At 51.0% G+C, this 27,882-nt stretch overlaps 2 protein-coding genes across 3 annotated transcripts in view; both read left to right on the top strand.

The window, feature by feature from the left end:
* Positions 1 to 8,221, top strand: part of CUNH7orf50 (chromosome unknown C7orf50 homolog) — a 111,567-nt gene extending 103,346 nt beyond the window's left edge. Inside the window, exons 5-6 of the mRNA XM_044433650.1 lie at positions 119 to 263; positions 7,087 to 8,221. Of these exons, the coding sequence (XP_044289585.1) occupies positions 119 to 263; positions 7,087 to 7,193 (252 nt within the window). The 3' untranslated portion in view covers positions 7,194 to 8,221. The remainder of the gene's footprint in view (positions 1 to 118; positions 264 to 7,086) is intronic.
* Positions 8,222 to 15,866: 7,645 nt separating this feature from the next.
* LOC123024938 (cytochrome P450 2W1-like) lies at positions 15,867 to 27,393 on the top strand. Of its 2 annotated transcripts, none has more exons than XM_044433206.1 (9): positions 15,867 to 16,133; positions 16,986 to 17,148; positions 18,479 to 18,628; positions 18,727 to 18,884; positions 21,836 to 22,012; positions 24,077 to 24,218; positions 24,979 to 25,163; positions 25,503 to 25,644; positions 26,923 to 27,393. In XM_044433206.1, exons 1-9 carry the CDS (start codon positions 15,936 to 15,938, stop codon positions 27,273 to 27,275), a joined length of 1,668 nt encoding a protein of 555 aa, XP_044289141.1. In that variant the 5' UTR covers positions 15,867 to 15,935; the 3' UTR covers positions 27,276 to 27,393. The 2 variants fall into 2 exon arrangements, with proteins under 2 accessions (XP_044289141.1, XP_044289143.1); XM_044433208.1 differs by lacking the exon at positions 26,923 to 27,393 and adding an exon at positions 25,940 to 26,181 and having other exon boundaries at positions 15,868 to 16,133.
* The last annotated feature ends 489 nt before the right edge of the window (positions 27,394 to 27,882 follow it).

Genomic DNA, 27,882 nt, shown 5'->3' with positions numbered 1-27,882 from the left:
TGCTTTCTCCTGTTTAATATTTCCTCGTACGCGTCCATCTCTGTGTGTGGCGTTGTCTCGTTCCAAAGCCGTCAAATGGGACTAGACCCTTCCTTTTCTCTCCCCTCTTGTTTTAAAGGTCCCTGATGAATATTTTTCCATTTTGCTGAGGTACCTTGAAGGGCTTCAAGGAGGTGCACGAGGGGTAACTATACAGAAGGCAGAAGCGCTCATGAAGGAATACGACAGTTCTGAGGCGGAAGACTCTAGCCTTCTGGAGAAATGTGAGCGCATCCGAAAAGTTCTCCAGTTGTTGTCATGAAAATGTCTCATCCTGTCAAGACCCTGCCTAGATCCATTTATCCGTGTAATATTACAGGAACGGAGCTGAATATATTTCCTGCTCTTTAAATATTTCTTTGAGAACCGGAGTGCCTTTCCAGAACAGTGTTATTATTCAAGATGTTTCTAATCTTCATCCTCCAGTGTTTAAAGCAAGTCCTTTCCAAGGCTATGCGGTAGCAAAAAATAATAGCAAATATAACTGATCAGTCTTACTAAAAACAACACTTGTGCTCATGCTCATATCTTACCACCCTTCATTTAAACATTGTTTTCTTTTAGCTTTTTTCCTGTATAAATGATCAAGAGCTTGGTAGCTGTTAAGGACAACTCCCCCACTCCCAAAAATGGTTTTAAACCAGGCTCTGAAGCTTCTGCTTTGAAATTAAAATCTTTCGTCCCTTGGTTGGTTGGCTTGGTTGCAAGCTCTGAGCTGTGCCAAGCCATAGTTCAACCATGGGGCAGAGGTGTCACATAATGACAACCCATGATTCAACAACCCACAATTCAGTGGCAGCTCATATTCAACCCATAGTCTGGGTTTTCATCATGCATGAGCCAGGTCCTTGTCTGAGTAAGTCAAATATCTGGAAGCTGCTGCTGTTGGTTCTTCTGTCTTAATTTACCTTTAACGTTTGTTTTATTTCAATTGGCTGCATGATACACATGAATTAACAAAATCATAGGCTGTTCAAGTGGGTGAATCATGTAGGGAAATTGTATTTCATTCCTGACTATCACATCTGTCCCTGTGGGATTGTTTTCTGGTTGCATAAATCTTGCATACAAGAGCATCTTCTGCTGGCCTCTTGCTATTGTCAGAGACTATGTGGCTCCAGACAGCAAATAGGAATTCCAGCTGAAATGACAAGAGTGCTAATTATGTTAGAGGTGTTAATTGAACTGTTGTCCAACTCCAATTACCAGATCCACAAACCATTTCACCCTTATTTAACCTGCAATATTTGTCTGAGTTTTTGACAACCTGTCACCAGCTTGATTTGCTAGAAGACTTGGAAAAGCATGGAAGATATTAGTAATTCTGAAAGCTGCTAACATAATGCATTCCCTTTAAGACAACTTCATCTGGGAAGCCAAATTCTTAAGTGATCCAATATGTGTCATGCTAAGACAGTAATCGTAACGGAAGAGCAACCGTAATGGAATTTAATAAGCCAGCACAGGCGACGATATAAGTTGAAATCAAAGCAGTGGCGGACAGCAAAACCAATCGCAGGCACCTCCTGGATCACATCTCTCATGCTGTTCTACAGGTAGCTGTTAATTTGCTGAATCTGCTGGCAGTTTTATTATGAAATTGAGCTTCTTGCTCTCCAGAAAGATCTTGACCTGTCCTGCTTTTCTGCTGCAGGACCGCCAGGTAGCTCAGTGCTATAGTGGGATAATGCAATTCCCCAAGCAGCAAAAGTGTATCTTTTTTGCTTTCATGAAACAGAAATGGAACTGGAAGGTCCACCTTCATCCAAAGAACCTGTGAACAATTCTGAATGAGGAAGGACCAGCGCTCATTCATGGCCCGTGCAGAAAAGCCCTCTGCATACCCATTTCTTAAAGTCTGCGCAGCAAACATGTCTTCCCTCAACTCCGTACAGTGCAGCCTTGCATTAGAGGGGGGAAAACTGATAAGGAATTTCCTTTTATTTGAAGGAAAAAACCCCTCCGTGATACCCACAGTCCTCAAATCCGTGCAGTACTTTTAAGTCCGACATTTGTGGGGTGCAAAGACGACACCCTTGACAGCACACTGACTTTTCCGTTAGACTAGGAAGTGGCCTCGTGACAAATCCAGAGACGCCTGTCGGTGGTCCAGCTGATTATGAGAGCTGCACTGGGGAGACCGTTAGCTGTCACGACTCTGCAGCGGGTCTGCTGCATACTTAGGAAGGGGATGGCACCTTTTCCTTAGTCCATGTAGTGAGAGAGGAGCGTACGAAGTGCCCTGGCTGTGGATCAGGCCAGAGGGTCGTCGTATCCAGCATCCGGTTCATGCGGTGGCCAACCAGGAATTCGCCGCCGCCCTCCTCAGTTACCTGTCCTGCTTGCTTTCATGCTTTAATTGTTCTGGCACTTGAATAAAGATCAATAAATCCCAGCCTGATTCGCAGATGGGAGTCAGTTGAGTTGTTTGTCTTTTCCCAATCAGCCAGTTGTGTTAATAATTAAGGTACAATCCAAGGCAACGTGAGACAGAGAAATTAAATCTTCATTTGCAAGCTCTGGGTATCTTCCAGCTGAGTTAATCTGTATTGTTTATGTTTGACTGGGAGAATTCATTTCCTGGGAGAATGTTGAAGTGAAGGCGTTTGTGCACAGTAAAACAAGCAAACCGACCAGTGACGGTGTCTCAGCTTCGCCTGCCCATCCTCTTGCCCTCACAGTGGCAATTGCTAAAAAAAACAAAACAGAATAGCCAGTGCAGCGTCTTTCCCTTTGATTTGAACGACCTTTTTTGTGCATTGCATAACTTCAGAGTTCCATGGTGTCTCTTCTCATTTTTCATTTGCAGCCATCATTTAATCGAATTACCGGGAAAGCAGAGCCTTCATCTTAACTTAGGAAAGATACTGTATCTGTATCATTTAACTCAGCACTTCAGAAAAGTCTGGCCCATTGCCATTGGCTTAAGTGTAAAGAAAGGTGAAACGAGTTTGACCTCACACTTTGTCAATCACGCTTCATATTTTACGGACGTAGCAGAATAATTCCGAAGGAACAAAAATGTAAGCAAACGCTCCTTATTGTAACAACGTGGACCCTCCACGTTCTGCTAGCACATAATGAAACAGAGGGGCCTTTGAACACCAGCTTCAGTTTCGCAAAATGTTTGTGCTGAGCAGATCTTTAAAAAAAAGTCTTAATTTTCTTGGGGCCTGTGCTTTCTTTTCTTTTCTTTTATATGGTTAAGGATTTGGTTAATCACCTTGCTGAAATAATGCGCATATCCCAGTAAAGGTTTCTCGTGTGGTCCATCACTCAGTCATGGAGGCCGGTGCCAGATCCAGCCTGGGGACAGGCCGTGGGTCCCACAGCCAGGAGTGCCTCTGATCGCTTTGCCGCTCGAGGCAAGGGCTGGAAAGGGGACCATGTACCCACTCTGCAGCATCAGAAGCCGCTTCCCAGGATACACACGACGCTGACCCAGCCAGAGGCTTCACTGGGGCCCCCGGCCTTCTGCATCCGAGCAAGCGCTGTGCCGGCCAGGTGTCCACTCAAGGCCGTGTCCGGAGCTCCTGGCCACCAAAAGAGGCAGCCAGCCACGGGCGCGGCTCCTCTGCAGCCAGGCCTCATTCCTACGGTGGTTGGAAGCTGATTAAGTTGCAGCTGCACCCTCGCCCTCGGGGGCTGCGGGGAGCCGTCACCAGTTGTTCCACTCTATTTCTGTCTGCAGGCCGCACACTCCTGCAAACAAAAGCCGTGTGGGTGGGTGTTCTGAGCTACAACCTCAGCTGCGCAGAGAATACCACTGTGCAAGGGACTTCTGACGACTGCACCACAAGCGACAGCCGCTGCAGAGAAAGTCTTTTCCAGGCAGAGACGCTCCCGTTGGTGGCTCGGGCTTTTCCCTGTGGAAAACCGCCTCACCCTTCCCAGAGGGGATGCAGGTCCTTTCCGGTGCAGAGAAGGGTGTTGGAGGCCATGTACGGGCATCAGCGATGCGCCTGTGGGTTGGAACGACTGCCAGGAATGCAAGCCCACGCACACGGCAGCGCTCGTGGGCAAGTGCTGGCTGCCACCACTTCTAAAAATAGAGGTAGGCTTGTTGCTGCAAAAGCAGACGTGTTTCTCTGGGCCTGTGATCTGAAGAGGATCAGGAAACAATGTCTGGTCATCAGAAGCTTCCTCACTGTCAGAGCAATACAACAGTGGAACCAGCTGCCTGGAGAGGTGGGGGGCTCTCCCACACTGGAGGCATTCAGAAAGAAACTGGGCAGCCACCTGAGTGGGATGGTGTGACGTGGGGTCCTGCAACAGCAGGGGGTGGACCTGATGGCCGTCATGGCCCCTTCCTACTCTTCTGTTCCATGATTCTATGACCTTCTCTACTCATCCATCAAGAGCTAAATTTAAGCTGCTGTCCGGTTTCGTGTTGTGTAAGATACTGGGTTGATTTGCACCATGGTGAAGCAGTTAATTCATCTGGCTGCCGTTTTGAACATGTCAGTTCCCACGGGCCCCTGCTGCAAACCGTCTAGTGCAGACATGGGCACGATGGCTTTTTTGTGGGTTGAACATTATCCTGGGCAGTTTAACCCTCAAATAAGCCACACACTGGGCTCTCACAGCACACTGAGCTGCTGGGCACCCCCACCAGGGCTGGCCTTTTCAAAATGGCAGCCACCGCATATCTTGGTGAATTCACCTACTGGGTGTGAAGATCTGCAGACTGGGCTAGGAAAAATGAATGGGAGGGCCCAGCTTTTCACACTCGCGGATTCTTCATTCCGTGACAGTGTACCGTGGAAGGGCCACGAAGATACTTTTTCCCTAGTGGCAAGGTAGTATGATCCGCCGTCATAATCACTTCCCCACCTGCCTAATAGAAAAAAGTCAAAAGCTGGTACAGGAAATAACCCCAGGCCACCTACTGCTTCTAATTCAGCGCTGACAAACTGTCCCAGGCTGCAGAGTGTAAGTCCGGCGTTCGTTCTTGAACCATCCGTAGACGGAGCCAGGGTGTGTGCGTGCCGCAAATGAAGCCACCTCGCAAGGCACCATGTGCGTGACACTTTGGTCCTGCTGTAATGGCGCTTATACGGACAGCCCTGTAATCACAGCCAAGAGATCGGAGGTAGTCTTAGAGCAGCCACTTGTTTTTTCTAAGGAGAAGAAGACATCTGGGGCCTGGATCCTACCACTTCTCTCCGGCTACTGGCTGCTGCAAGCAAGAAACACCTCTACTGTGTTTGGATCCAGCTCCAGGACCTGCATTACTGTCATGTATGTAGATGTGAAGGCCAGGACATGCACTCTCTGAGAATGCCTTTGCAGTGTAAGCCTGAGGGCAGAGACTTTTTGTTGTGATCGGTGCCTCAGAGCATTTCCGGGAGCGTTTCTGGTGGAAGGGTGGGTAGAAGTGCCTTGAATGCCCAGCAAGCTCATAGCTGAGAGAGCGTGCCCTTCCGATTCCCGGCTCTTTCTGAAGAAGGCGCCGCAGAATGGAGAGGGCATCAACCCATCCAAGGCAAGAGGCTGGGGACACTTTTGGTGGCCAGGGCCGGGATGGATCAGAGGTGGATGGCTAAAGAAAAGCCATGATGGGTTTGGACTGGAAGGTGGGTCGTGCCCATCTGTCACTGGGAAGCCTGATTTTCTTCCCAGGCATATAAAGCTAATTGTCCTGTGGAAGCTGTTGTGGGTCGGCTTTGCCATAAACGGCAGCATAGAAATACGCTAAATAAATTACGTTTATGTCTCTTCTTTCAATGCAAAATGGCTTCAGGGCAGCTATGCTAATGAGACACAATGCAATAAATATAATTAAACGAGCAGACTAGCAGATAAAAAGATGGCATATGGAACCGACAGAGAGAAGGCTGTCTGCTTGGAGTCAGCAGCTAGGACTGGGAGCAATCAGCCCCCCAGGCAACCGAATGAGACTTTTCCCAGGGCAGGGTGTAGCCAAGTTATGGGTTAGCTGTCAGGGTAGCACCATTATAAAAGGGCTAGTGATTGCTACCTGGGCCTTAAGGTTTGCTTCTCAGCTGTGCTGGTACAACTCCAGTTGCCTCCGGCTCAGCCCCAGCATTCCTGAAAGAATACGCTGCTAAGAGCTTTGCAGATGAATATGTCTCGGGGGGAACACCTTACCTTCCAGCGCTGCCTCCCTTGCAGAATGTGACTTTCTTCTACCTGCCTTAACCATGGCTAAGTGTTACATCAGCACCATGGTTAGCCATGGCTAACACTTAACCAGGCTCTCTTAACCAGGTCTTTGAAACCCAGTTACAAATCCTGGTTTAAAGTAAATCTTGGTTAACATTCTTAGCAATTGGAGAGGGCTAAGGGGAACTCATATTCCCGAAAGAAAGAGCGGTCATAGTTAAGGAACTTGGAGTATCGCAACTGCATAAGACCTGAATTGTTATGCTCCCAGAATGTCGGACAAGTCCCAAGTTGGGTTTGGTGGCTGTTGATGGAGCAGGGGAGTCTGTACACAAAAGGAGGAAAAATCTGTGTGTGTCTATCTGAAGGTTTTATCGCTTGCAGTGTGCTTTTTGTTTTGTAACAATGGAGAAACCTTTGACAAATGGATGACTGCATTGAAAATGTATCCCGTCTCCTTCCCTTCCTTCCTTCCTGTACCAGAATTTCCTGAACAAATCTAATCAAAGTCTAATTAATAGGTGGAAAAAGTTATTCAAGTGAATTTGCTGAGACCAGGATTTCTTTTCAGCCTTTTCAAAATCAAGGTTAGAGAATAATCTTGAGGCATTAAAGGCAGACGTTGGCTTTGGTTTCAAACCAGCCGGGAGAATTGTTTAGATTTCAAGTCTTTGTGGAATTTCCATACAACCTGAGGCTAAAAGTGACCATCTGTGTAATAATTTGAAATAAAGTTGCATTCTGCATTATACTGGCTCAGTTTTTATTAAAAAATGCAGTGGTGCAAAACTTACATACGGCACGAAAACAGCAGTAATTTTAGCGGTTGTTTCCAGGAACTGGCTGAGCTACAGCAAATGTTCAGTTTGGTGCATCTTTTTTCTTTCTTTCCTTTCTGAAGCCATTTCAATATTATTTCAGCTGTCACCAAACAAAGCAACAACAATAGCGACTTCAGAGATCAAGAGTGCGATCGTTTGATCAAACTGTACGAGAAAATGTGGACTTGCCTTCGATTTCCCTCTTAATATGAGAGCCAAATCAACAGGTTTGTGCATGCTGAACAACAGAATGGACGTGTTAACAGGAACTTCGGAACTCCAAGGATGGCAAAATGTGTCCATCTGCAGGACTGAAGGGAGATTGACGGGGTACAGAATCTGTGTGTGAAGGGAATGAGACCCGGCAAGCCGTCAGCGGACACGAGAGGGACAGAAGACGGTTATGTGTTGGTAGCCGCTCGAGATGCCAGGGGAAGACTTGTCATCAGTGAGGACCCATGGTGCTGGTCCACCTTCAGCAACCAGTGGATCCTGAAAGCCGCCAAAGCATTTCCAGTTGGCATTGCTAGCGCCTCACCTGTTGAGCTCTGTGAGACTTGGCCATAAGCTGGGTGGCTTAAGCCATGTCTCAACATCGTCCGCATTCGGTTCCTTGGTATCCCAGGGAACTGGAGGAGTGAAGGAGTTGAAAGGGGATTGGAAAGTGTGGGTGGCAGCCAAAAGCAAGGCGGGGGCTGAAGGAGAGCAAATGGTACGCCAAGCAGGAGGCAAATTTGCCAGGTGCAAGAGAGAGAAGGAGGCCAGAAGGGAGAGACGTGATCAGGATAGTGGATCATAAGGCTCAGTTAATTCTAGTTTTAGAATCCAAAGCATAGATTTATTACTCTCTGAATGTCTAAAGTATTGTGAATTCTCATTTCCGTGGGCCTTCCTAGTTAACTCCAGGAGTCCATTTGCAATTCCTGTTTGTTTCTTTAATCGCATTTTTTAAAGTTATATAATGCCAGGAATGCGCCTTATGAAGAAACCTAAGCAGGGGTTGCAGGGAGAAAGAAGAGCTCAGTGGCAGACCTGTCTGGTATGTGGAAAGTTGTAACTTCGGTTCCTAGCATCTCCCATTGGAAGATCGAGATCTCCCTGAGGGCAGGTGATCTTGCTCTAGATAAGGTGACTTCCAAGGTTCAAAGTCAAGACAGCTCTCTGCCCCAAGGAGCCTACAGTCCAAAGATTGGACAGTAGAGAAAAGGATACACTAATTTCTGGATATCACACGCAAGACAGATGTGCACATACAAAATTGGGTTAAGCGCAAAGCATTCCTGTTACGTAACAATCAGGCTGTATAAAAATAGGAGATAAAATACATCGGCAGATTCAGCCTAATTTGATGGAGACAATTGTGCATTCTTAGGTCTTGTCTTAGTGAGGGGTGAGAGCAAATGGGTTAAGCCAAAGGAATCCTTTACCGAAATGGCGGGTTCTTGGAAAGGAAAGGACTGAGCAGTACCACTTCACACGTGCTGTGGAGGAGAGTTTCGGAAAAGAGAGGATGCCTCCCAGATGTTGACGGGCTGCACATCTGGGTGTGTGCCATGACCCTGGTTGAAGTGTTCGTCTGAAAGGCTCCGGCGGTCTAGGGGGAGGGACAGCACTGAGGCGTGCGATGGTCATCTGGCGCTCACAACAGGGGTGGTCTCGAGGGGGGGTGTTTTTCATCAGCTGTTGTTTTCCTTCCTTCCCAGAAAAACCCCAGCGAGCTGGCTTTTGGAAGAAAACGTGGACTGTAATAGTGGTTGTGCTGGTGAGATACAAACGAAGAAAAAGCCAGAACGGGGCCAGGCTAGGAATGGCCAGAATGCTGTGTGAGTAAAAGAGTGGATGTTTTCCTCTATCAGTCCTGAAATTGATCCAGTCGCTCCAGACCCATTTTCCAAAAAGCCTCGTGATGGCTGCACTTGAAACACCCGATGAAAATGATATTTTTGCAAGCAGCACTTAGAAGCCTGGGGCATTCTGGTACATGCCCTTTCTCCTTTATATTCCCAACACTTTCAGACCAGGAATTTGTTGATAGTTAACTAGCCCACATTGGAGCTGGAGCGTCCGAAGCTCAGTGGGATTGTTTCAGTTCCAATGTAATTAAAGGTTTTGATCCCTTCCCAAAATACCATGTGGTGAAGGGAACTCTATACTAAAGCCGTTGGCTTCTTTTCTTCTTTCAAAATCCTGCTGCTGGCAGAGCCGTGAACAGCCAGATTCCTCCGGATCAGCGCTTTTTAAAATTGTTACCTTCAGAGAGCCATGTCCAGATTGATTCATCTACCATGGGTCCCCTCTGCTTTATAAACATCCTGCCGGACCAGGCTGAAAATCCAGCGCTTCCAGCACCCCGATTCCCACAGTAGCCAATCCGATGCCTTGCTGGGAAGCCCACAGGTTGGGAGCAGAGGTGATGGTCTCACCTGTGCCAGCTCCCAGCACCTGATGGTCAGAGGTACCCCTCCCCATCTCCGTACAGAGAAGTTGCATTGAGTTGCCACAGCTCGCCAGGACGTTCTTCGGAAATGCAAGTATCGGAAGAGCCCTGATGGGCCTAGCTCAGCAGCCGACAGAACAGATGTGGCTCCTTCCTGGCCCGTCTTGTCTCTGAACATGCACAGAGCTATTCTAGCTTGTAGCTGCCAGTAATTGTCTCCTGGATGAATTAGTCTTCCCAACCGAGTGCCTTCCAGATGTGTTGGGTGACAGTTCCCAGCATCCTTCAGTCAGCATGAAGGGGAGTTGGTAGAAATTTGGGCTGCTCCGATCCAGAATGGAGTGGAGAGATTCTCCCATTTAGTGAGCTCCTTGCAGGTGATGAGCTAGCGCCAGGATCGGGCCGACACATTTTTGTTGTTCGAGGCCAAGAACCAGGTGATGGCCCACTCCAATTCCTTGTGCAGAAGCCAGGCTCCATGCACGGGACAGGTCTTGCACCACCCTCTCTTGCAGGTTGGGAAGCCAGGAAGAAAACGTCGATGTCACTGGCGAAAACGCGGCCGCTAAGCCTGCATGCTCCAGACCTGGGTGAGGAATCTGCCGCGCATGTGCCCCATTCTCCCAGAGCAACCTGGGCAGAGGGCCAGGGAAGCCAAGCATGGAGGCGCCTGTTGTTTTCTCACCCAGAACCAGTGACAGAGCTGCCGCCAGCACCGGCTGGGCACACGACGTGGCAGCGTGCAGGCGCTGGAAGAGGCACCAGCTTGTGCAGTGTGTGGGGGGCTGGAAGGAGGCAGAGCAGACGGGGACGTGCGGGTCCAGAGGAGAAGTATGGCCGCTGGAGAGGCAACGAAAGAAATTTACCCTGGTTCACCAGCCTCCTGGCATGGAAAGTGTAGGCTTAATCTCCTTCTGTACTAACGGAACTGCGCCTCAGAGCAACACAAGGAAAGCACTTTCCAGACCATCTAAACCAGCAGATGCACACCTCAAACAGGGAAACTCAAACTGACGGAGGGACCCTCCACGCCTGCTGCTCTCTTGGCTGCGCACGTGTTGTATTGAGCCCAAAAGCAGCGCCCAAGCCCATGCCTGAATCGCCGAGCAGCTTCCTCGCAGCGATGGGACAGTGACACCTGGTGGCCCAAGACGGAGCGCTGTTCAGGGGAGTTGTAAACAAGTCTAGATGCCTTTGTTTGACACCTGTTGCTAAGTGTAATTTTTGCGCTCAGCTCTGTTCTGCATAAAAGGCTATTCCAAGCCGCAGTACCTGAAAAATGCTGCTGTGTTTTAAATGTGTGGCTGCTTTCAGAAGACACGTGAATCTTTTCTAGCTGCTAAATGGACTATAGTGGTATAATACACTTTTCGTTCTGAGGAAAGCTCATTTTGCATTGGTCTTCAGCCTGTAGGATGCTCTGCGTTCAGAGGGTGAGAGAGAAAAGTTCGGCGTCCCTCTGAACATTTTGTGTGTTTAAGAAGTTAGGGACAGTCATGCTGGATCAGACCAAAGTTTCCTTTAACTTAGCATCCAGTTTCCCACCACAGCCAACCTGGTGCTTGTGGAGAAGTGACCAGTAGAGCATGGAGTGATCACCCCATCCCATAATTTACCCGGCAGTTGCAATGCATGGGCATACTGCCTCGGAACTGGAGGTTCCACAAAGCCCCCTGAGTGGGAGGGTGTGACGTGGTGTCCTGCAACAGCAGGGGGGTGGACTTGATGGCCTTCATGGCCCCTTCCGACTCTATGATTCTATGATCACACCATTGACAGGCACATCACCTTCCATGACGTGACTGGTCCATCTTCAAAGCTACCTAAGCTACCAAGCATCTCCACATCTTGTGGCCATCAGTTCAATCAAGTATATGTCACATGAAGAAATAGTTTCTCTTGTTTGTCCTGAATCAACAGCCAGTCCATGTCCCTAGAAGAACCTCCATGAGAGAAGGAAGAAACTCTGAGAGGAAGAACCTATGGAGGAATTTGGGAATGGGAAAGGATTGCTTCTACCCAGCTTGGCTTGGCTTTATGGATGCCCATGAAACCCACGGGCCTGTGGGTCAGACGAATATATGAAACCAGACTGGATCTGCCTCTTGGCCCATCTGATTTATGCCCTCTGTTCGAAATGACAGCAGCTCGGGATGGTGTGACGGAGAGGTCCTTGCCCTTGCGACTCTTCCAGCTGGGGGAGCCATGGACGAAATCTGGCCGTGCTTCTGATGGGTGCTTTCACTTCAGCAACAGTTGCCCATTTCCTGTCCAAGAAACACTGCAGAGCAGCTCTCCCCTTCTGCAAAAGAGTTGGACAGTATCCACAGAAGCCTCTGCCAGAATAAATTTCTGGGTCTCTCACATGCCATGAGTCTCGCGGGCGTTTTTGCTGCGGTTGACTCACATGCGGTTGCTAGGGCGGCGGGCCCCCAATACTTTTCGTGCTTTGCTGCATTTTTGCGTTAGCGGATTGCAAAAAGGACTAATAAAATGGGGGGGGGGACCCAAAAGCAGCCTCGAATGTTTCATTTGGGAAGCCTTCAAGCAGCAGCGGCTGCAGAAGGCACTTGGCCCAACCACCGGGCGGCCTGATGCTGTCAAAATGAGAGCCCCTGGCAGACCACCCACGTCTCCGGGCCTGGGAGCTCCCTCCCCTCTCGAGGCGCAGCTTGGCCTGCTCGGCTTGCATCCTGAGCACATGCCGTTCAAATCACGCTCGTGTGCGGGGACCTGCTTCCGCTCCAGCGGTTTGTTTTCTGTTTGCTGCGACGAAGAGGCACAGGTGCAGGGGGACCAGGCAGCATCCGAGTCCGCCCTGGGTCCCGGGGATAAGAATCTCACCGTCTGCTTTGCAGCAGCACCCTGGCTGTGTGGAACCATCCCATGGGGGTTTAGAACTGCCCTGCCTCCGTTTCCACGGGAGCACCCCTTCCTCGGTTTCCCCCACGTGTAGCTGCAGGGATACGGAGCTGCACCGGCAGGGGAAGGACGTGTTATTCAAACGGGCCTTTGACGCACAGGCCGGTCTCGCGGGTCGGAGGCCGTTTTGCACCCTCCCTCATTGTTGCGTTGTCAGGTCTTTTTAATTCTGTTTGTTTTGTTGTTTTTCCTCAGGTTAGGTAGTGATCGTAAGCCAACCAGAGTGCCAGTTTTCTTAGAAAGGCAGGGTACAAGGTGTTCCCAGATCAACGAAGGCCTTGGCAATTATAGGCAGCCTATAAACATATTAAATAAATAAACGTTTCAAAAATTGGGATACAATGAGAAACACGATGCTTCTTTGCAGGGGGTGGGGGGTCCATAAATTGAGGGTCATCTCATGGCACTGCCCTCAATGCACTGTGTCTTAGTAACCCTTACACCAACCCTGTAAAGTCAGCCATGCTGATTGTGCTCTCCTTTACAGATGATTGAAAAAGAGGGGCAGCAAAATCATGGCTTGCAGCCTTCCCCAGTGTGGTGCCCTCGGGAAATTCGGGATTACAACACCCATCCACCCTAGTCAGCATGCCCATCTGCAGGACCGTGTCTTTCAGAAGGCCACCCTGTACATTCAAGACCTGCTGAAACTGTCCCATGCTTCCATTCACTTAATTGCTACGCTGGGATGCAAACGCCTCAGTCGTGCTGCTTCTGGAAATGGCTTGACCGTACAGTGATTGCCAGCAGTTAATTTTTGCAAGGTTCTGTGGCTTCAAGGTAAAATTTCCTTCCCAAGTTTTTAATTTTTAACCTGGTCCGTTACTTCAATTCTGCAGACCATTTCAGCCTAAGTCAACGGAATTCTTATCTTTCCGAGTAAATAAAACTCAGAAAGTAGGCCATGGTTAGGCAAGTTCGAAACGGCGCAGCCGATGCTGGAAGCACCTCACGATCACGCATGCTAGTTATAAATTCACCTTTTGTTGGCAGTCCTGAAGTGTTGCCGCGGACAACCCAAATGTTCCCAAGACAACGGAGAGCAGTTTGCCTTAATGACTTAAGAAGACCAGGTTTAATGGGGTTTCTCCTCTTTCCCCCCATTGCACCCCAGCCCCAGACTGTGCTCACACCTGAACGCACCTGGGAGGGCCCCTGATGCAGTGGCAGATCAATTCCCCTCGTCGGGTCCTGGGATTTCAGGGAGCACGGCCAGCTCAACATCCTGGAGGGCAGCTGCCAGACAGAGAAGGCAATATAGAGCTAGAAGAACCAACCGCTGGTCTCCATGTTTGCCAGAGTAACATATTTATTCATACAAACATAAATGCATGCCCATATGGATATTACGGTGATTTTATTATTTTATCTAGTACATTTTTTTAAACCCTGCCCATTTTATGCATATGTGAGAAGCATCATGTTCAAATTACAAGAAGCAGATATTTCCTCCTTTGTTGGCATGTCCGTTCCTTCTTTAGATTTGCCTGCAATGCATACATGTTTCTGTCACATGCTGCGTCCGAGCATGTGTGGGGCCCATATTTTTGCCAGTGTGAATATTCGAGAGCTCCAGCGTTTATCACGGAGCCTAAGAATGTATCGGTTTGCAGAGTGCTTCTCGCGGCTGGATCGCTTCCACCAGCCAGCACTGCAGAAACTGACAATCTGCGTCATAGAGTAGAATATTAGTATAATCTTTGTCTTCCATTCAATTCAAGTTTATTTCCAAAGCCTTCTTACTGCCTGAGGAGCACTGAAGCAGTGAAGTGTTGATAAGCATGCAAGAATGAGCAGATGGGTTGCGAGAATGTTTCAGAAGGTCACGGGAGGAGGAAGAATAGATGAAGAGAACGTGAAGCAGCAACCTCCGGCGTGACCCCTAAATGCTTCTGATGTAAATGATTGGCTTGAGACACAAACGAGAGATGATGCAAGAAGGAGAGCTGTTTTCTGGAGAATGTTGGATAGAGTTCACCGTACATGTTGAGGTTAGACTTCTGTGGAGCTCTTGGGCAAAGACTCTCATCAGCCCCCTGAAAGTGGAAGTGAAGGGAATTTGCTTTTTGTGGCTTGGGTCCCCTGTGCAGAGGACAGCTTGCAGCCTCAGGTCTGTTCTTGGTCATCGGGAAGGCCCAGAAGAGAACACAATGTCCGGATCATGAGCAGAATAAAAGCAAGACCTTGACTCCAAGTAGCCCATTGGGTGACGTTCTCTCCTCCTTGGACATCCACCATGAAATCAGGGCTTGCGTGAAATTGAAGCCATGAAATTGAAGCCACTACTGGTGTAGTGGGCGAGACTGGAGTGTCCAGCAGCACACGCAATACCCACAGGCCTGGCATGCTGGATGGTGCCGTTTTTAACATCTGCACCGTTCTGCTGGGAATTCTTCTTTCCAAGGCAGAAAATGGTGACATGTGGACCCTGAGCAAGAGACTGAGAGACCCTCAGAAGCCTCTGCCTTGCACCGGAATGTCTGGTGACTGTGACAGAGCCGAGCTGTAGGCGACTGGGAAACGGTTGTTGAAGCCAAGGAGACTGAGCTGGGCGCTGCTAACATGGCCGGGAAAAGGTGTACCTGCACAGGACGTCTTTCTGCTCGGGGGAGCCAGTCTCCACTGAGGGCGTAGACAACTATCCGCCTCGTGGAGGAATGTTTAAGCAGAAGACAATTGGCCCTTTATACACAGAATTCCCGCTCTACTTCCCAATTGCACTTGGGATGGAGTGAAAGCTGATTAAAACTTCTGCTTGGCTCAGTGTCCAGTCATCCTTACCAGTATCCACGGCCTCAGAAAATTCCCTCCTATGCTGAAAGTCTGGGGCCAGCCTTGTTCGTTCTGCCCCTGACGTGTGCTGAACTGCTCTCCCTGCTTGTATTCCCTGTTTTGAAGAGCAAGCTTGATTTCTTCCACAGGATGCTCTGTCCGATTTAAGAAGCAATTAATGGAGAAGAAAACGAGGCCCTGGAAGTGAGGCACCGTAGAATGCACATTTGCAAACCTGGGCTAGTTAGCAGCAGAAGAAAACAGGGTAAGGACTGAGGAGTCCGTCCAGACCAGCATTCTGCTCCAGTTGCCCATGGGATCTTCCATGGACACGCACACAACTGCACTCTCTGGCCCATGCACCCCAGCAGCAGGGGAACATAGGACTGCTACCTCTGACCCTGGGGGTGGCATTTAGCCACCAAGGCTAGCAGTCACCGTTCGCCTTAACGCTCTGTGCTTGTGGCCAGTCCTGTCCAAATAGGTGGCCGCCACGGTGTTCGGTGGAAGTGCTCCCTGGAGTTCCACTAGATGCGAAGTCCTCAGAGTGAAGAGGCAGAGTCAAATAAGCTGGAAGCAGCAAGTTCTAATGGGCTTTAGCAATATCTGACCAACTTCCCAAGAATGAAGCCAATCTGCTTGCGTGACAGCCGGTGTTGTAACTTGCAGCTGGATATGGACCTGGACGATTGTGTTAGCAGAGGGGGCGCGAAGAGGCGGAGCGAAGCTTTCAGCTGTTGCATAAGCTGATCGGCTGGTAACTTGTCCTTGCATTGGGCTTTTTCCTTGCGGTTGTTCCCTCCAGCGCCCCTCTCAGCATGGCTGCTTGGGAGTCAGTCCTCCTCAGCCCAGGTGTAGCTGCCTTGCTCTTGGTGCTGTTTTTACTAGCTACCTTCTGGATTTTGAGCAGCCCCGGCAAGTCCTCTCCGTGTCTGCCTCCCGGTCCGGTCCCGCTCCCATTTATTGGCAATTTGCATTTGATTGATCTTAAAAGACAAGACAGCTCATTCATGAAGGTAAGGTTTGTCATTTTGTGGCAGGACAGGCCCAGTTTTAAAGCCTTGTTTGCAGAAGAACATGGTATATAATCTGTAAAAATCCTAAGCATTGTGTACTATTATAATTTGCAAGAGAGACCAACATGATGTGATAATGCAGTCTAGAATATTCAGTTCCTTAAATAATATTTGACGACTAAGCCTATAATTCTGTACAGACTTGACTGGTGATAAATGTCACTTAAAGTGTCTCTAACTAAGTTGTGCAGGAAACTACAGAAAAGTCCTAGTGTTGTCACAACCTCTTCTGATTGCCTGTTTCGTCTGAAACTACAGTGAGGGTACCACTTCAAATATTGTTAGTATTTGGGGTCTTTCTTCTTTTCTGTGCATTGTCCAAGTGAAAAGAAGAGCAGGACTCTTCTTGTTAAGGGTCACTGGAGAGGAAAACAGCTCGTTCTGGAGGGATGAAGAGATAATGCCTATCCAAAAATCTTCATCTGTGCAGCCATTAAAGAAATGGTGCCATCTTTTCCGTCTGGTTACCCTCTCTCCCTGACTTTCCCCACTGGAAAAAGGCATCCATCCCAACCCGTTGTGACCCTGTTGTGAGTTCCAGCACACAAGCCAAGGGTGGAGGTGGCAGTGCCCTCTTTATGGCCCACTGACCTCTGACATACTAGATAAACGAATGTAAAATGCGTATTGTCAAATCATGCCATGAAATTAACAAGCTGGATTAAGAGTGGCCAAGGTGGGGTGAGAAAGCCCTTGACCCAACTTCTTCTGGGACCTCCTCCTCCTCCTGCAAACTGGCGATTGTGCAGTGACTGCTTAGCTCCAGCCCCTCCTGTTGCTTCTCCTTTCCAGCTTTCTGAAAAATATGGCCCCGTCTTCACGGTCCATTTCGGCCTGCAGAAGGCTGTGGTGCTCACTGGCTACGAGGCCGTGAAGGAGTCACTTCTGAGCAAAGGGGATGAATTCATCGACCGACCTGACATCCCAATATTCGTTGAGATCCAGCACGGGAACGGTAACGGCATCCCTGCCATCCTCGCTGCTTGCCACTCCGTTGCGCTGCAGAAGCACAACTGCAGAAAGATGCCCGCAACTGGTGGATCTTGGCCTGCTCTTAAACGTGCCAAATGTTCTTTGCTGCCTCTCTGGCTCCTGCTTCTGAAATGCCTGCGGGGTGGAGAGGAGGCCGGTGTGAGGGCCACCCTCCAGCTCTTCTTATCTGTTTGCTGTTTGCACTGACAACATCGGAGCATTGTTTTTGCGGTGTTTCTGCAATCTTATCAACGTGTTTTATTGCTGGTTGGGAGCCACCTTGGGTGGACAACTTATCTTGCAAGGCAGATCTAAAAGCCCCGGAAGTGACGTAATGGAAGGACAAGCTGCTCCCGTGCGGACCAGCCTCAATCTGAGCATCTTCTCTCAAAGCCCCTTGCTACGCTCCCGCACTTCTGGCTTTCTCTGCTTTCCTTTCTGTGGAATTTCCGTCCTGGGCACATTTTTGCTATCGTTTTGATATTCTCCGAAAAGATTTCTGCTTGCTCAGGGCTTTGGCAACACGGTTAGCAACGTTCTGCCTTCCAGTTCACTCTGATGCAGTTTTACACCGTTGCACTAGAGTTATTATTCAGATATATATTATGACGGTTGCTATGGAGAAAGTCTCACCCAGGCACACACGGCTTCTGAAAGTCGTGCTCGAGTTAAAGCACGACAAGGGTCCAGTGTGGGGTGGTGGGGAAGGTCTTGAACTGGAGACGTGGGAAATCTGGATTCTCCTCCCACCTCGGCCATGAGCTCTTGTTGGGAGGATAAAAATGCAGTGGAGAAGAACGGTATAAGTTGACTTGGGTTCCTCACCAGAGGGGAGAAAAGGCTTGATAGAAGTGCAATATGGCAATAACAACAGCTGAATGACCTGTGGAACTCATTGCCACAAGATACAGTGCTGGACACCAGGTTTAATAACAAAGGTAAATACTTTACTGAATGATACGGAAATACTCTAGAGCCAAACAAGGCTTCCAGGTCAAGGATCGCCTTGCCCTCAGGCCAGTTGCATGAACAACACGACGGGAAGGGATCGATCGTCGCTCTCCGCCAGCGGTTTTGCCCCGCACTGTCTGGTTCTCAGCAGCTCTCAGTGGCAGGGCAAGCGTAACGCTTTGCTTCCGCCTCGCGGGTGCTTTCCAGGGCGGGAGCCTTTGCACGGGGAGCTGGCCCAGGTTCAGCCTGGGCACGTGCCCACGTCTTCAGTGGCCGAGTACAGAGCGTTTGGAGAGATGAAAGGCAGGTGGCCAGCCGGGACGTCCTGGACCCCTGACTGTGTTTGCTTCGTGCTTCCGCAGGCATCTTCTTCTCTGAGAGGGAGCTGTGGAGATCCACCCGCAGATTCACGTTGTCGAACATGCGGGATCTTGGCATGGGCACGAAGCAGATGGAGGAGAAGATTCTTGAAGAGCTGCATTTCCTCATTGAGGAGATCAAGTCCTTCCAAGGTGATGCGCTGTTTTGTCTCCTCCTCGCCGCTTCGCACGCCTGCCACCTGCCAAGCGCTGCCAGTGTAACCAACCTCCATTTTTATTATCTCTTTCAGGCAAACCTTTCCCGCTGCAGCTACTTTCCACTGCTCCAACAAACATCACCTTTTCCTTATTGTTTGGAAGCAGGTTTGACTATGCCGACCCAACTTTTCAGACATTACTGAAAGCCATCGAAGAGGTGATGTCCCTTCTGGGATCCTTCTTCTTACACGTAAGTAGCTGCATTTCCCATGATGAAGGTCACCCACCCCTGACATCTGGTGGCTGGCAGTTGTAGGAAGACACTGCCTGCCCTAGTTCTGATCATTGCAAGAGGGCACACCTTGAGTAGCTGCTCTTAGAGAGATATTTCGGTCTGCTGAATGTTGGCTTGTCAAGCTGACACTCTGTGATTCACAGCAGTAAAACGGGAGCAGATGAAACGGAGAAGCCCGTATTATATGAACTGCAGTGGGCAGGAAGATTGCACAGGCGACTTCTTAAAAGGCTCAAAGGAGCTTCCGTGGTGAGGTTTCAGGTCTGCTAAGGATCAGGGGAGCTCATAACCTCCCTGTTCATAAGCAGTGCATCTCTCGGCACCGGATGTGAGGAATGAACTAAAAGGGAAAGCGCATCAAACCTGTGATGAGCTTTGGAACATCTTACAGCACTGGAATGGCCGTTCTTTGGAGTGGAAAGCTAGACTTTATGGTTTATTCCAAAGAAGGTGATCCTTCCGTTTTTCTAGTGGTGTTGTTGGTTTCTGTGCAGCACATAGCCAAAGCTCTCTAGGCGGGTCACAGCATTACGTCCCCCACCCAGGCTCCAACCAGGCCTGACCTGCTTAGCTTCCAAGGCTGAACAGAAACAAGGGGTCACAGCTGAACCAAGCGCTGTGTTGTCCAGCGCCCTGCGATGACCACCTGAACGCCTTCCGGGAGCCCGCCAGCAACGTGGCAGGGTGGAGAATCCGTGCTCGCCCGAGGAGTCAGTTTCGGAGAGGGTTGCGTTGCGGGAGGGGGAGAGACAGAGGGGCCAAATGCAGAAGGACTCAGCCTGTCGCATCGGAAAGGTCTTGTTCTCGGTAATCCCGGGAGATACACTTCAACCCTTTGGAATGGGGGGAACATGCCGAGGCTGGAAAGGTGCTTTTGCCTGAAGCCAGGAAGGGTTCAGGCCCCGGCCGACCCGGCCTCCTCCTGCATGCGCCCGCTGCGTGCACTCTTGCGTGCACAACTCGGTTCGCTCTGGAAAGTTGCGCAAGGCTCCCTCCCACATAGCTCCGATTGCACCATCCTAGCCAATGTCTAAATCAAACCCAAATGTGGCAGAACAGCTCTGTTTCCGACCTGAGCGAGAATGTCTTTGGCTCTTCCCCATGTGCCACAGCGGTCTGTCTCCTGGCCTGAACTCTTGGACGGTCTCTTCAGCGCCTCCCCAGCGCTTTCGGTCGCAGCCACCCCCTTCTCTTCACCCTCCCCCCAAAAAAAAGATAGCAGGATCAGTAGGAAAGAGACTGAAAAGGCTAGTGCCGGTCTCCCAGTGCCCTTAGCACGAGTCAGAAGGGACCTCCTGGGCCATCTAGTCTGACCTCTGGCTCGAGCTGGTTCTGCTCATGACATGCCCGCCATGTGCACATCCAGCCTGTCCTCGAACACCCTCACCGATGGGGCCTCACCGACCTCCCGTGGAAGCCCATTCCACACCCTCGGGTTCCTAACTGTCCGGAAGGACTCCCTGGCATCCAGACAGAACCTCGGTTCCCTGAGCTTGGCCCCACTGGAGCACGTCCCCCTGTCCTCTGCCCTTATCTCACTTTATGGAGCACCCACATTCGGATTGTGTGAGTGGTTCCAGTCACTGGACCACAGATACATGTCCAAAACCTGCAAAATGATTAGGAAAGGGGCGAGCAAAGCTGCCGGGGTGGGGTGCGTCTGAGTCTTCTCCATAAGGAGAGACATTCAGACTCGGAGTTTTTGACTGCAGAAGAAGGAGGCGAAAGGGGGTGTGTGTGAGAGTTTTCTGAGAGGTGCTGTGGAGGCAGGAGAGGGGGTGTACGTAACATCTGCCTCTTCATCCAGTAATGCCAGAACCCAGGCTCACACTAGACATTAAAGGTGCCATCCCATGTCGAGACAGAAAAGAGCCCTCCAGTCCCCGTGGCCGGCTACGGCATCCCGGGCACTGCAGGACTTTGCTTAAGCTAGGTGTGACATTCAGGGTGCCATGCAGCAGGTTCGGGTTTCGGCAAGATGCAGGCAGGGCAAAGGGGCACCAGCTGCGAGCAAGGCCCGGCGACAGAGGCAGAGCCGAAAGCGAGCAAGGCTCAGATACCAGCCAGGCGGTGCAGGGCTGGGGGCGGAAGCGCCTTGCTCCCCCAGAGTTTGGGGAGCTGCGTTTCGGAGATTCGCCCTTCGCTCTGAAGTTGTCCAGGCCGTGCCGCTGGCTGTCTCCGTCGCCTGTGTGGACCGGGCCATTAACTGGCGTAAGAGGGTCGCACGGCATCCACGTTTTACCGTTTGCTCCTGGGTTAGTTTTATGATCGTCATCAAACATGACGGTGCTAGTGACTTGCCAGCCGATTGAAAGAAACACTGAACTCCGTTCCACCCGGAGTGCTGCGGCTCTGTTAGCAGATTGTAATTGATTTATAATTTGTGCGGTACTTAAAAATGATGATCCAACAACTTTGAAAAGGAAATCTTTGCTTGCTCTATATCTGGGGCAGATGCTCTGTTTTGTTTTATCGCCCCCTTTTAAAAGACAATTTCATTGGTTTCATCACCTTCCGATTACTTTCCCTTAATTGTGTTTTTTAATTCAAGTTTATAGTCTGTGTCTAGACAAATGTGATGGCCTCCATTCATTTCCCTGGAACTTTCTTTGAGGGAAGGAGAGCTTTTCCTCACATAGAGCTTGAATTATCCTTCTCAGATGTCAAATTCCAGTTGCATTGTTCCGAAAGCCTTCTGTACTTAAACAGACGAAGCACAAAGTTTCTTGCGCTTGCACCTCACCCGAAGTATCGCCATCCGGCTGTCCTTTTGCACAGGCCCCTCTGGAACGAGCTCACCACTGCGGCCCTCACCACACCGCAACGACTTAGCACATCTTTCTCGCGTGTCGTCTTGTGTTGGCATTTCATTTATTTACATTGCTGTCATTGGGTTTCTCTTCTAGGTATTTAATGTCTACCCATTCCTGGGATTTCTTTTCAAACCCCACAAGATGATCTTGAGAAAAATTGATGAAACCTGCATTGTTCTGAAGAATTGTATCCAGAGCAAGAGGCCAAATATCAACGAGAACAACTTAAACAGCTACATCGATGCACTGCTGTTCAAGCAACAAGAAGAAGTATGTTTTCATTTTTTCCTTCCACAGATTTGGAGCTGATGGGAGGGTAACCGCACGCCAGAAATTTAGATGGGGAAAAGAGGTCACATCCTGAACGGGGCACTGCGCCCATGTTGAATTTGCCAGAACCTCTAGTGTAGAGGGGAAAAGAGAGTTTGTTTGTTTGTTGACTGACCCATTACTGAAGTATCAGGATGGTTTAACAATACAAAATGTAAAAATAGAAAACACAGCGTCCTAAAAATTCTACTAACAATAAAACCCCAATTAAAACAATCAGGTCTAAAAACATTGGGAAAATGAAAAGAGGTTGGCCTGGCGCTGAAAAGAATAAAGTGACGCACCAGGTGAACCTCTCTGGGGAATGAATTCCACAATCGGGGTGCCACTGCAGAGAAGGTCCTTCTCCAGGTAGTCACCCTCCTAATCTCCTTCAGGGAGGGCACCCGGAGCAGGGCGTCTGCCCCAGATCTTAAGAATGAGGAGCTAGATCAGTGATACTAACACAGCCAAAGCTTGAGTGTCAAGTCAGCTGCTTTCAGCTGTACATCTCCAAGCAAGAGGACACACAGAAAGCTCAGATTTGCACAAAATACGCAAATGCTGACCTGTCTGCATAGAAATATCTACTGCTGTAACTTGCACAGATTTAGGAATAATTAAATGGAATCATGGAGGGGGGAAAGAGCACACCTTTCCTGTCCAGCTGCTGCTCACGGTGCCGTCCACGTGAGAAGTTGGACCCCCGACTTCCCTTCCCTGCGGCTCTTCGTCTTCGTGCCCTTGTCTTTGCACTGGGCAGCCATGCAAAGAGAGGATCGGCTTGTGTAAAGGAACGCACACCCACGCCCCCGGCAAGCTTGTGCCCCGTGGAGGGGCTCCCCCTTGGGTAGCTGGTTGACCCCTGCGGGAAGGAGGTACATGCTATGGGGAGGCCGCGGCCTGACCCACACAAGGACAAGGCCAGGACGGGATGGCCTAGCGGGGAACAAAGGCAGCGTTTCAGGCGCAGCGCACCGCAGCGCACCGAGGGGGAGCACAAACACAGGCCGCAAGGGGTGCGAGCAGCACTGGCGAAAACCGTGCAGTGCCGCGTGTGGACAGGCCTCTCCAGGCAGAGGGCCGGGTGCGAGCGCGGCCTCAGGTTCTCCTCCTCTACTCGCCTGCACCACGTGGCACCACCTGGCCGGCACGTGCTCGGCGCGCCCTGCTCCGCCCCCCCCGGCGCAGGTGAGAGCTGTTAATCACAGGTCGGTGTGTGTTTTCAAATGGCAACCCGTCTTTTAATGAAGCCCATGGGGAAGTGATGGGGAATGTGCCTGTGATTATCAGGAAGCTTTCCATGGATCAGTTATCTGTTAGTTGATCAGACACATTTTTTTAGGATCAGTGTATATTTGAACAGCATTACCTTCGTGTATGAAGTTTATTCTTCAAAGGCTACTTAGTCCGCTGTGTGTTTGATTTACCGTACAATATCTCATTTTTTGTCAGAAGTTTTTTTCTATTATTTACTAGTAGGGCAGCGTGGACATTACTGGCTTTTTTAGATTTGTTGTTGAATTGTCTGCAGCAGCTCTTGTATAACTGGTGTACATTGTGGATTCCTTCAATAATTCCACTACTGACTAAGAAAGTGATGTCAGTGATTGTGAGCAGCAGAGCTGCAAAAATTCTGACTCTAGTGATGATGAGTTCTATGGGTTCAACGAAAACTAGAAGAGCACTCGAACTTTAAAGTCTCTCTTTTGTTAATGACAGTGATGATGGTTCTCAATGCCACTCTTGACTGCTGTTCACTTTACAAGGTTGAAATACAGTATTACTGTATTCTGTTATGGTTTATTAAATAGTTTAGTAAACCATTTGATTCAGAATATTTTTTTCTTGTTTTCCTCCTCTAAAAACTAGGTGCGTCTTATGGTCAGGTGCGTCTTACAGAGCGAAAAATACGGTATTTGCCTGTGAGATGCTGTGAGTTTCGACTCAGAGAAGAGCAGAATGTGCCCTACACACACACACGCACCCCTCTGACAAGATGTGTCTCTTGTGTCTTCCCCCAAGAAAAGAAGCAGCACCCAGAACATCTTTCATGACGACAACATCCTGGCATCCGTGCTTGACCTTGTCATGGCCGGGACGGAGACGACGGCCACCACACTTCAGTGGGCCATTCTCCTGATGATGAAGTACCCCGACATTCAACGTAAGTAGGCAGAGGCGTCCGGCACCATTGCATTCTGATTTGGATTATGGAGCTTGGCCTGCCGGGCATCCCGTGGAAACGGCACTGGTAGCCGCTCGGCAGCCACGCAACCAGGAGCGTCGTCTAGTACCATCTGAATGTGGGCTGCAACCCCCCCCGGCCCAGGTCATGGCTGGGTTTTGCCCTTTTCCAGTCCCCACAGCTTGCAGCTGTTCAGTCGTTCTCCACAGAACTCACAGGGGGCCATGAAGAACACGGCCGGCCTGTGCCGGCACCGTTCTAGTGGCCCTCTCGGAGGTTCCCCTTGAACCCTGCCATAAAACACGCGTGGCCACACGGCGCAGGGCCTGCACAGGCGAGGCAGGGAATGGAGAGCGCAGCCACCCAGGTGTGGCTCAATTGCCTCCCTTCTCAGCCCAAGCCTTTCTGATCAGATGGGCTTTTCCTGGCAAAAGGCTTTCCCGATCCTGACAAACTTTCACGGGACGCGGCACGAGCCGGGCACACGACACACTTGCTCCATCACCCAGCCAAGCCCTGACCTCTCTTCGTCCCTGGACTGAACCCGAGGTGCTGAAAAGCTTTGGAAGCGGAGGGAGCGCCTCACGGGGGGATCGCTCCCCGCCCACTCGTCCTTCGAAGCAGCTACTCCCACCATGCAAAGCACGTGTGTGAACCAGGCCTTCGAAAGAGGGTCGGGGCACCGAAAATGGGGTCCGGCTCTTCTTTGGTGACCTCTGCCAGAGCCTTCCCATTGCAGGCAAAGTGCAGGAGGAAATCCAGGGAGTCCTTGGCTCGGAGCGCCTCCCCACCGCGGAGGACAGGAGGCGCATGCCCTTCGCCAATGCGGTCGCCCACGAGGTGCAGCGGTTCGCCTCCATCGTCCTCCAGTTCCCGCGCCGCACCGCTGTGGATACGCACTTCCGTGGCTACTTCATTCCCAAGGTAGGAGGGGTGCCCCCTGTGGGGAGTGCTTACCTGGAAAGGTGTGTGTTTATTGGAAGACCTGCCTCACCCTTCCCGTTTCCCCCGACTCGTGCGGGACCAAGAAGCAACTGACGACGAGGTTTGCGCTGAGCTGAAGTGTGTTACAAACTGGCAAAACTGTTCCTGGCTGGGTTTTTGTCTCACTCCTACGTTTTTTTCCGTGCGTTTTTCTCTGCCCTCCTTAGGAGTCACGGGAAATGGACCTCCTCCCTCCCTCCCTCCCTCCCTCCCTCCCTCCCTCTCTCTTAGCGGCTCCTAGTTTTGCCACCCACCGCTGCTTCTCGGTTTGCCTCCCAGGGGACCACGGTGATCCCTTCCCTCACCTCCGTGATGTTCGACAAGACGCAGTGGGAGACCCCCCACCAGTTCAACCCTGGCCACTTTCTGGACTCCGCAGGAAACTTTGTGAAGAGAGACGCGTTCCTGCCTTTTTCAACAGGTAACCTGGTTTTTTTCGAAGGACGAGCAACTCAGGCATGAGCCAGGCCTGTTTGTGCCACGGGGGCGGGGGGGGTGGCCAGGGGTCTGATGCCCGAGACGGGAGGGCACCTGGGAAGGCCGCTTGAGCCCCTGCAGCGAGTGGAGGCTGACGGGGAGACGGGGCCCTCGGGTCAGGCCCGGCTCGCAGGGATCAGCGCTGTACGCGCTCCTCTCCTTGGGGTGTGAAGCGGGCCCTCGCTAAGGAAAGGGCCATGTTGCCGCCGCGAGCGAGCCGTGCGCTGGGGCTGTTGCAGGACGCAGGAGCTGCATCGGGGAGAGCCTGGCCAAGATGGAATTGTTCCTGTTCTTCGTCGGACTGCTCCAGAGGTTCACGTTCCGGCCCCCACCCGGGACGGCAGAGGCGGACCTGCAGCTCACCGTGCGAGCTGCCTTCACGCGGCGCCCGCAGCCGTACTCGGCCTCCGCCGAGCCCCGGGAATAGTGCCTGGGGCCAGGCCGGAGGGCTCCCCTCGCTCACTCCACCAGCTGAGGCTCGGGGGGCGCCTGCCCGAGACAAAGGGGCCTTCCTGCGCACCAGGGGACCCCTGGAATCCGCTCCAGCGGCTCCCCCCCGCCAAGCCCCCCGGGGCCCGTGACGTGCCACTGCACTTGCGTGCCAGCCGGCACAACGAGCGGCCACCCGGCCTCCATGCCCAGCCCCCACACCTGAGACCACCTGCCCACCGCAGGCCCCTGCTCCAGGCTGCTTTCCCGTGAAGCCTCTGGCCTGGCCACGGCGGCTCCTGTGGGGCTGCCCCGTTTCGGGCTGCCGCTGGGGGATGCCCCGCACCTCGGGGTGGGCATGCCCTGAAGGACGGATCCAGCCCAGCACCTTTCCTCCGGATGATCAGGATCTTTTGGCGAAGTGGCGAGAAGCCTTCGGCTTTCAGATCCGCCCAGTGTCTCCACCTGTCCTGTGAAGAACCAGGCCTGCGTCAGTCTCGACAAGCAGCGGATCCCTCCAGCAGCAACGAAGTCTAATTTACTCCTGCCACTGGGCTTCCTTGCTGACCCACCTGCCCCTCCCTGCCGTCCCTCCCACCCCAACTTAAATTTGGTTTGTAAGCATGTTGGGGCAGAGACCTGTTTTCAGAAAACTTTTCCACCCTGAAGTGCACCTCCCACAGTTCTTTTGGATCCAATGAAAATATAACATGAGTTAAGTACTCATAATGCTAACGGTGACGGTGATTAGATAGTGACACTATCCTAAGCATAACAATTCTGACCCTTCCAGGTCCTCTGAAAACATCTGGGGACCTACCACATCTGGGTACTTCCCTCTTACTCAGGGAACGATCTTTGCTCATGTTTCTCTGCAAAGGGCTGCGTAGAGTCACCGAGGCTCCGAACCGAGGGTCGCACCCCGCTTTTCCGGTGCGTGTTCGGCACACGGGGGGCTGCCGTTCCCTTAGCTCAGGCTCATGGCTCACTTGTGTGTGCTTGGCTGCCAGGAGGCCGGCCCGGGGGGAGCCTGGCAGAGAGAGCTCGCTCCCCATCCCCTGCCCCCTGATACTCGCAAGCGGAGATGCTGTGGGGTGGACTCTCTGGACTGCAGGAGGAGAGGACGCTCCCAGCTGGGCCCTGTGATCTGGCCTGGCAAAGCTGCATTCACTGCTTGAATCTTGCACTGGGGTTGCACTGAACAAAGATGATTATGGAACGGATTATTTTGCTTTCTTAAAAGAGGCGCATGCTTTTATCTGTGCCCGGGCTGATGACTGTCTGTTGTTGCACTTCAGACATACACGCATAGGCAAAATCCATATATTTAGTTGGGCTCCTTTAGGGTTAGGTCTGTGCACCCGTCAGCTTTGTGTTCCTCAAACGAGAAACTCCTTTGCAAAACCGTATTTGAAACGGAGGGGTACTTCAAAAGCAGATTAGGACATGACGTTTGGGTGGGTGGCTCAAAGAAAAAAAAAAACCCACCTGCAGAATCTGAAAAGGGGGGGAGAAAAGCGTCAGACACAGACCTGGAACCGCAGGCCAATCTAAGAGCTGCACTGCCATCTAGAGGCCAAACTCTTGCCTTGCAGCTCTTTCCAGCGCCCTCGTGGTGCCGTCATTGGCCCTCCGAATAGGAGATCTTCCAAACGGCCCGCAAATGTGTTGCCAGGAGCATCTCCCGCAGGTGGTGTTCCGGCCGTTTGCTTGGAGATCTTCACAGGGAGAGAGTCGATCCACGCTAGGGAAT

Source organism: Varanus komodoensis, unplaced genomic scaffold, assembly GCF_004798865.1.
Source record: "Varanus komodoensis strain SLA01 unplaced genomic scaffold, ASM479886v1 scaffold26, whole genome shotgun sequence".
NCBI lineage: Eukaryota > Metazoa > Chordata > Lepidosauria > Squamata > Varanidae > Varanus > Varanus komodoensis.
The sequence above is the reverse complement of the archived record's forward strand: the minus strand, read 5'-3'. Positions and strand labels throughout refer to the sequence as shown.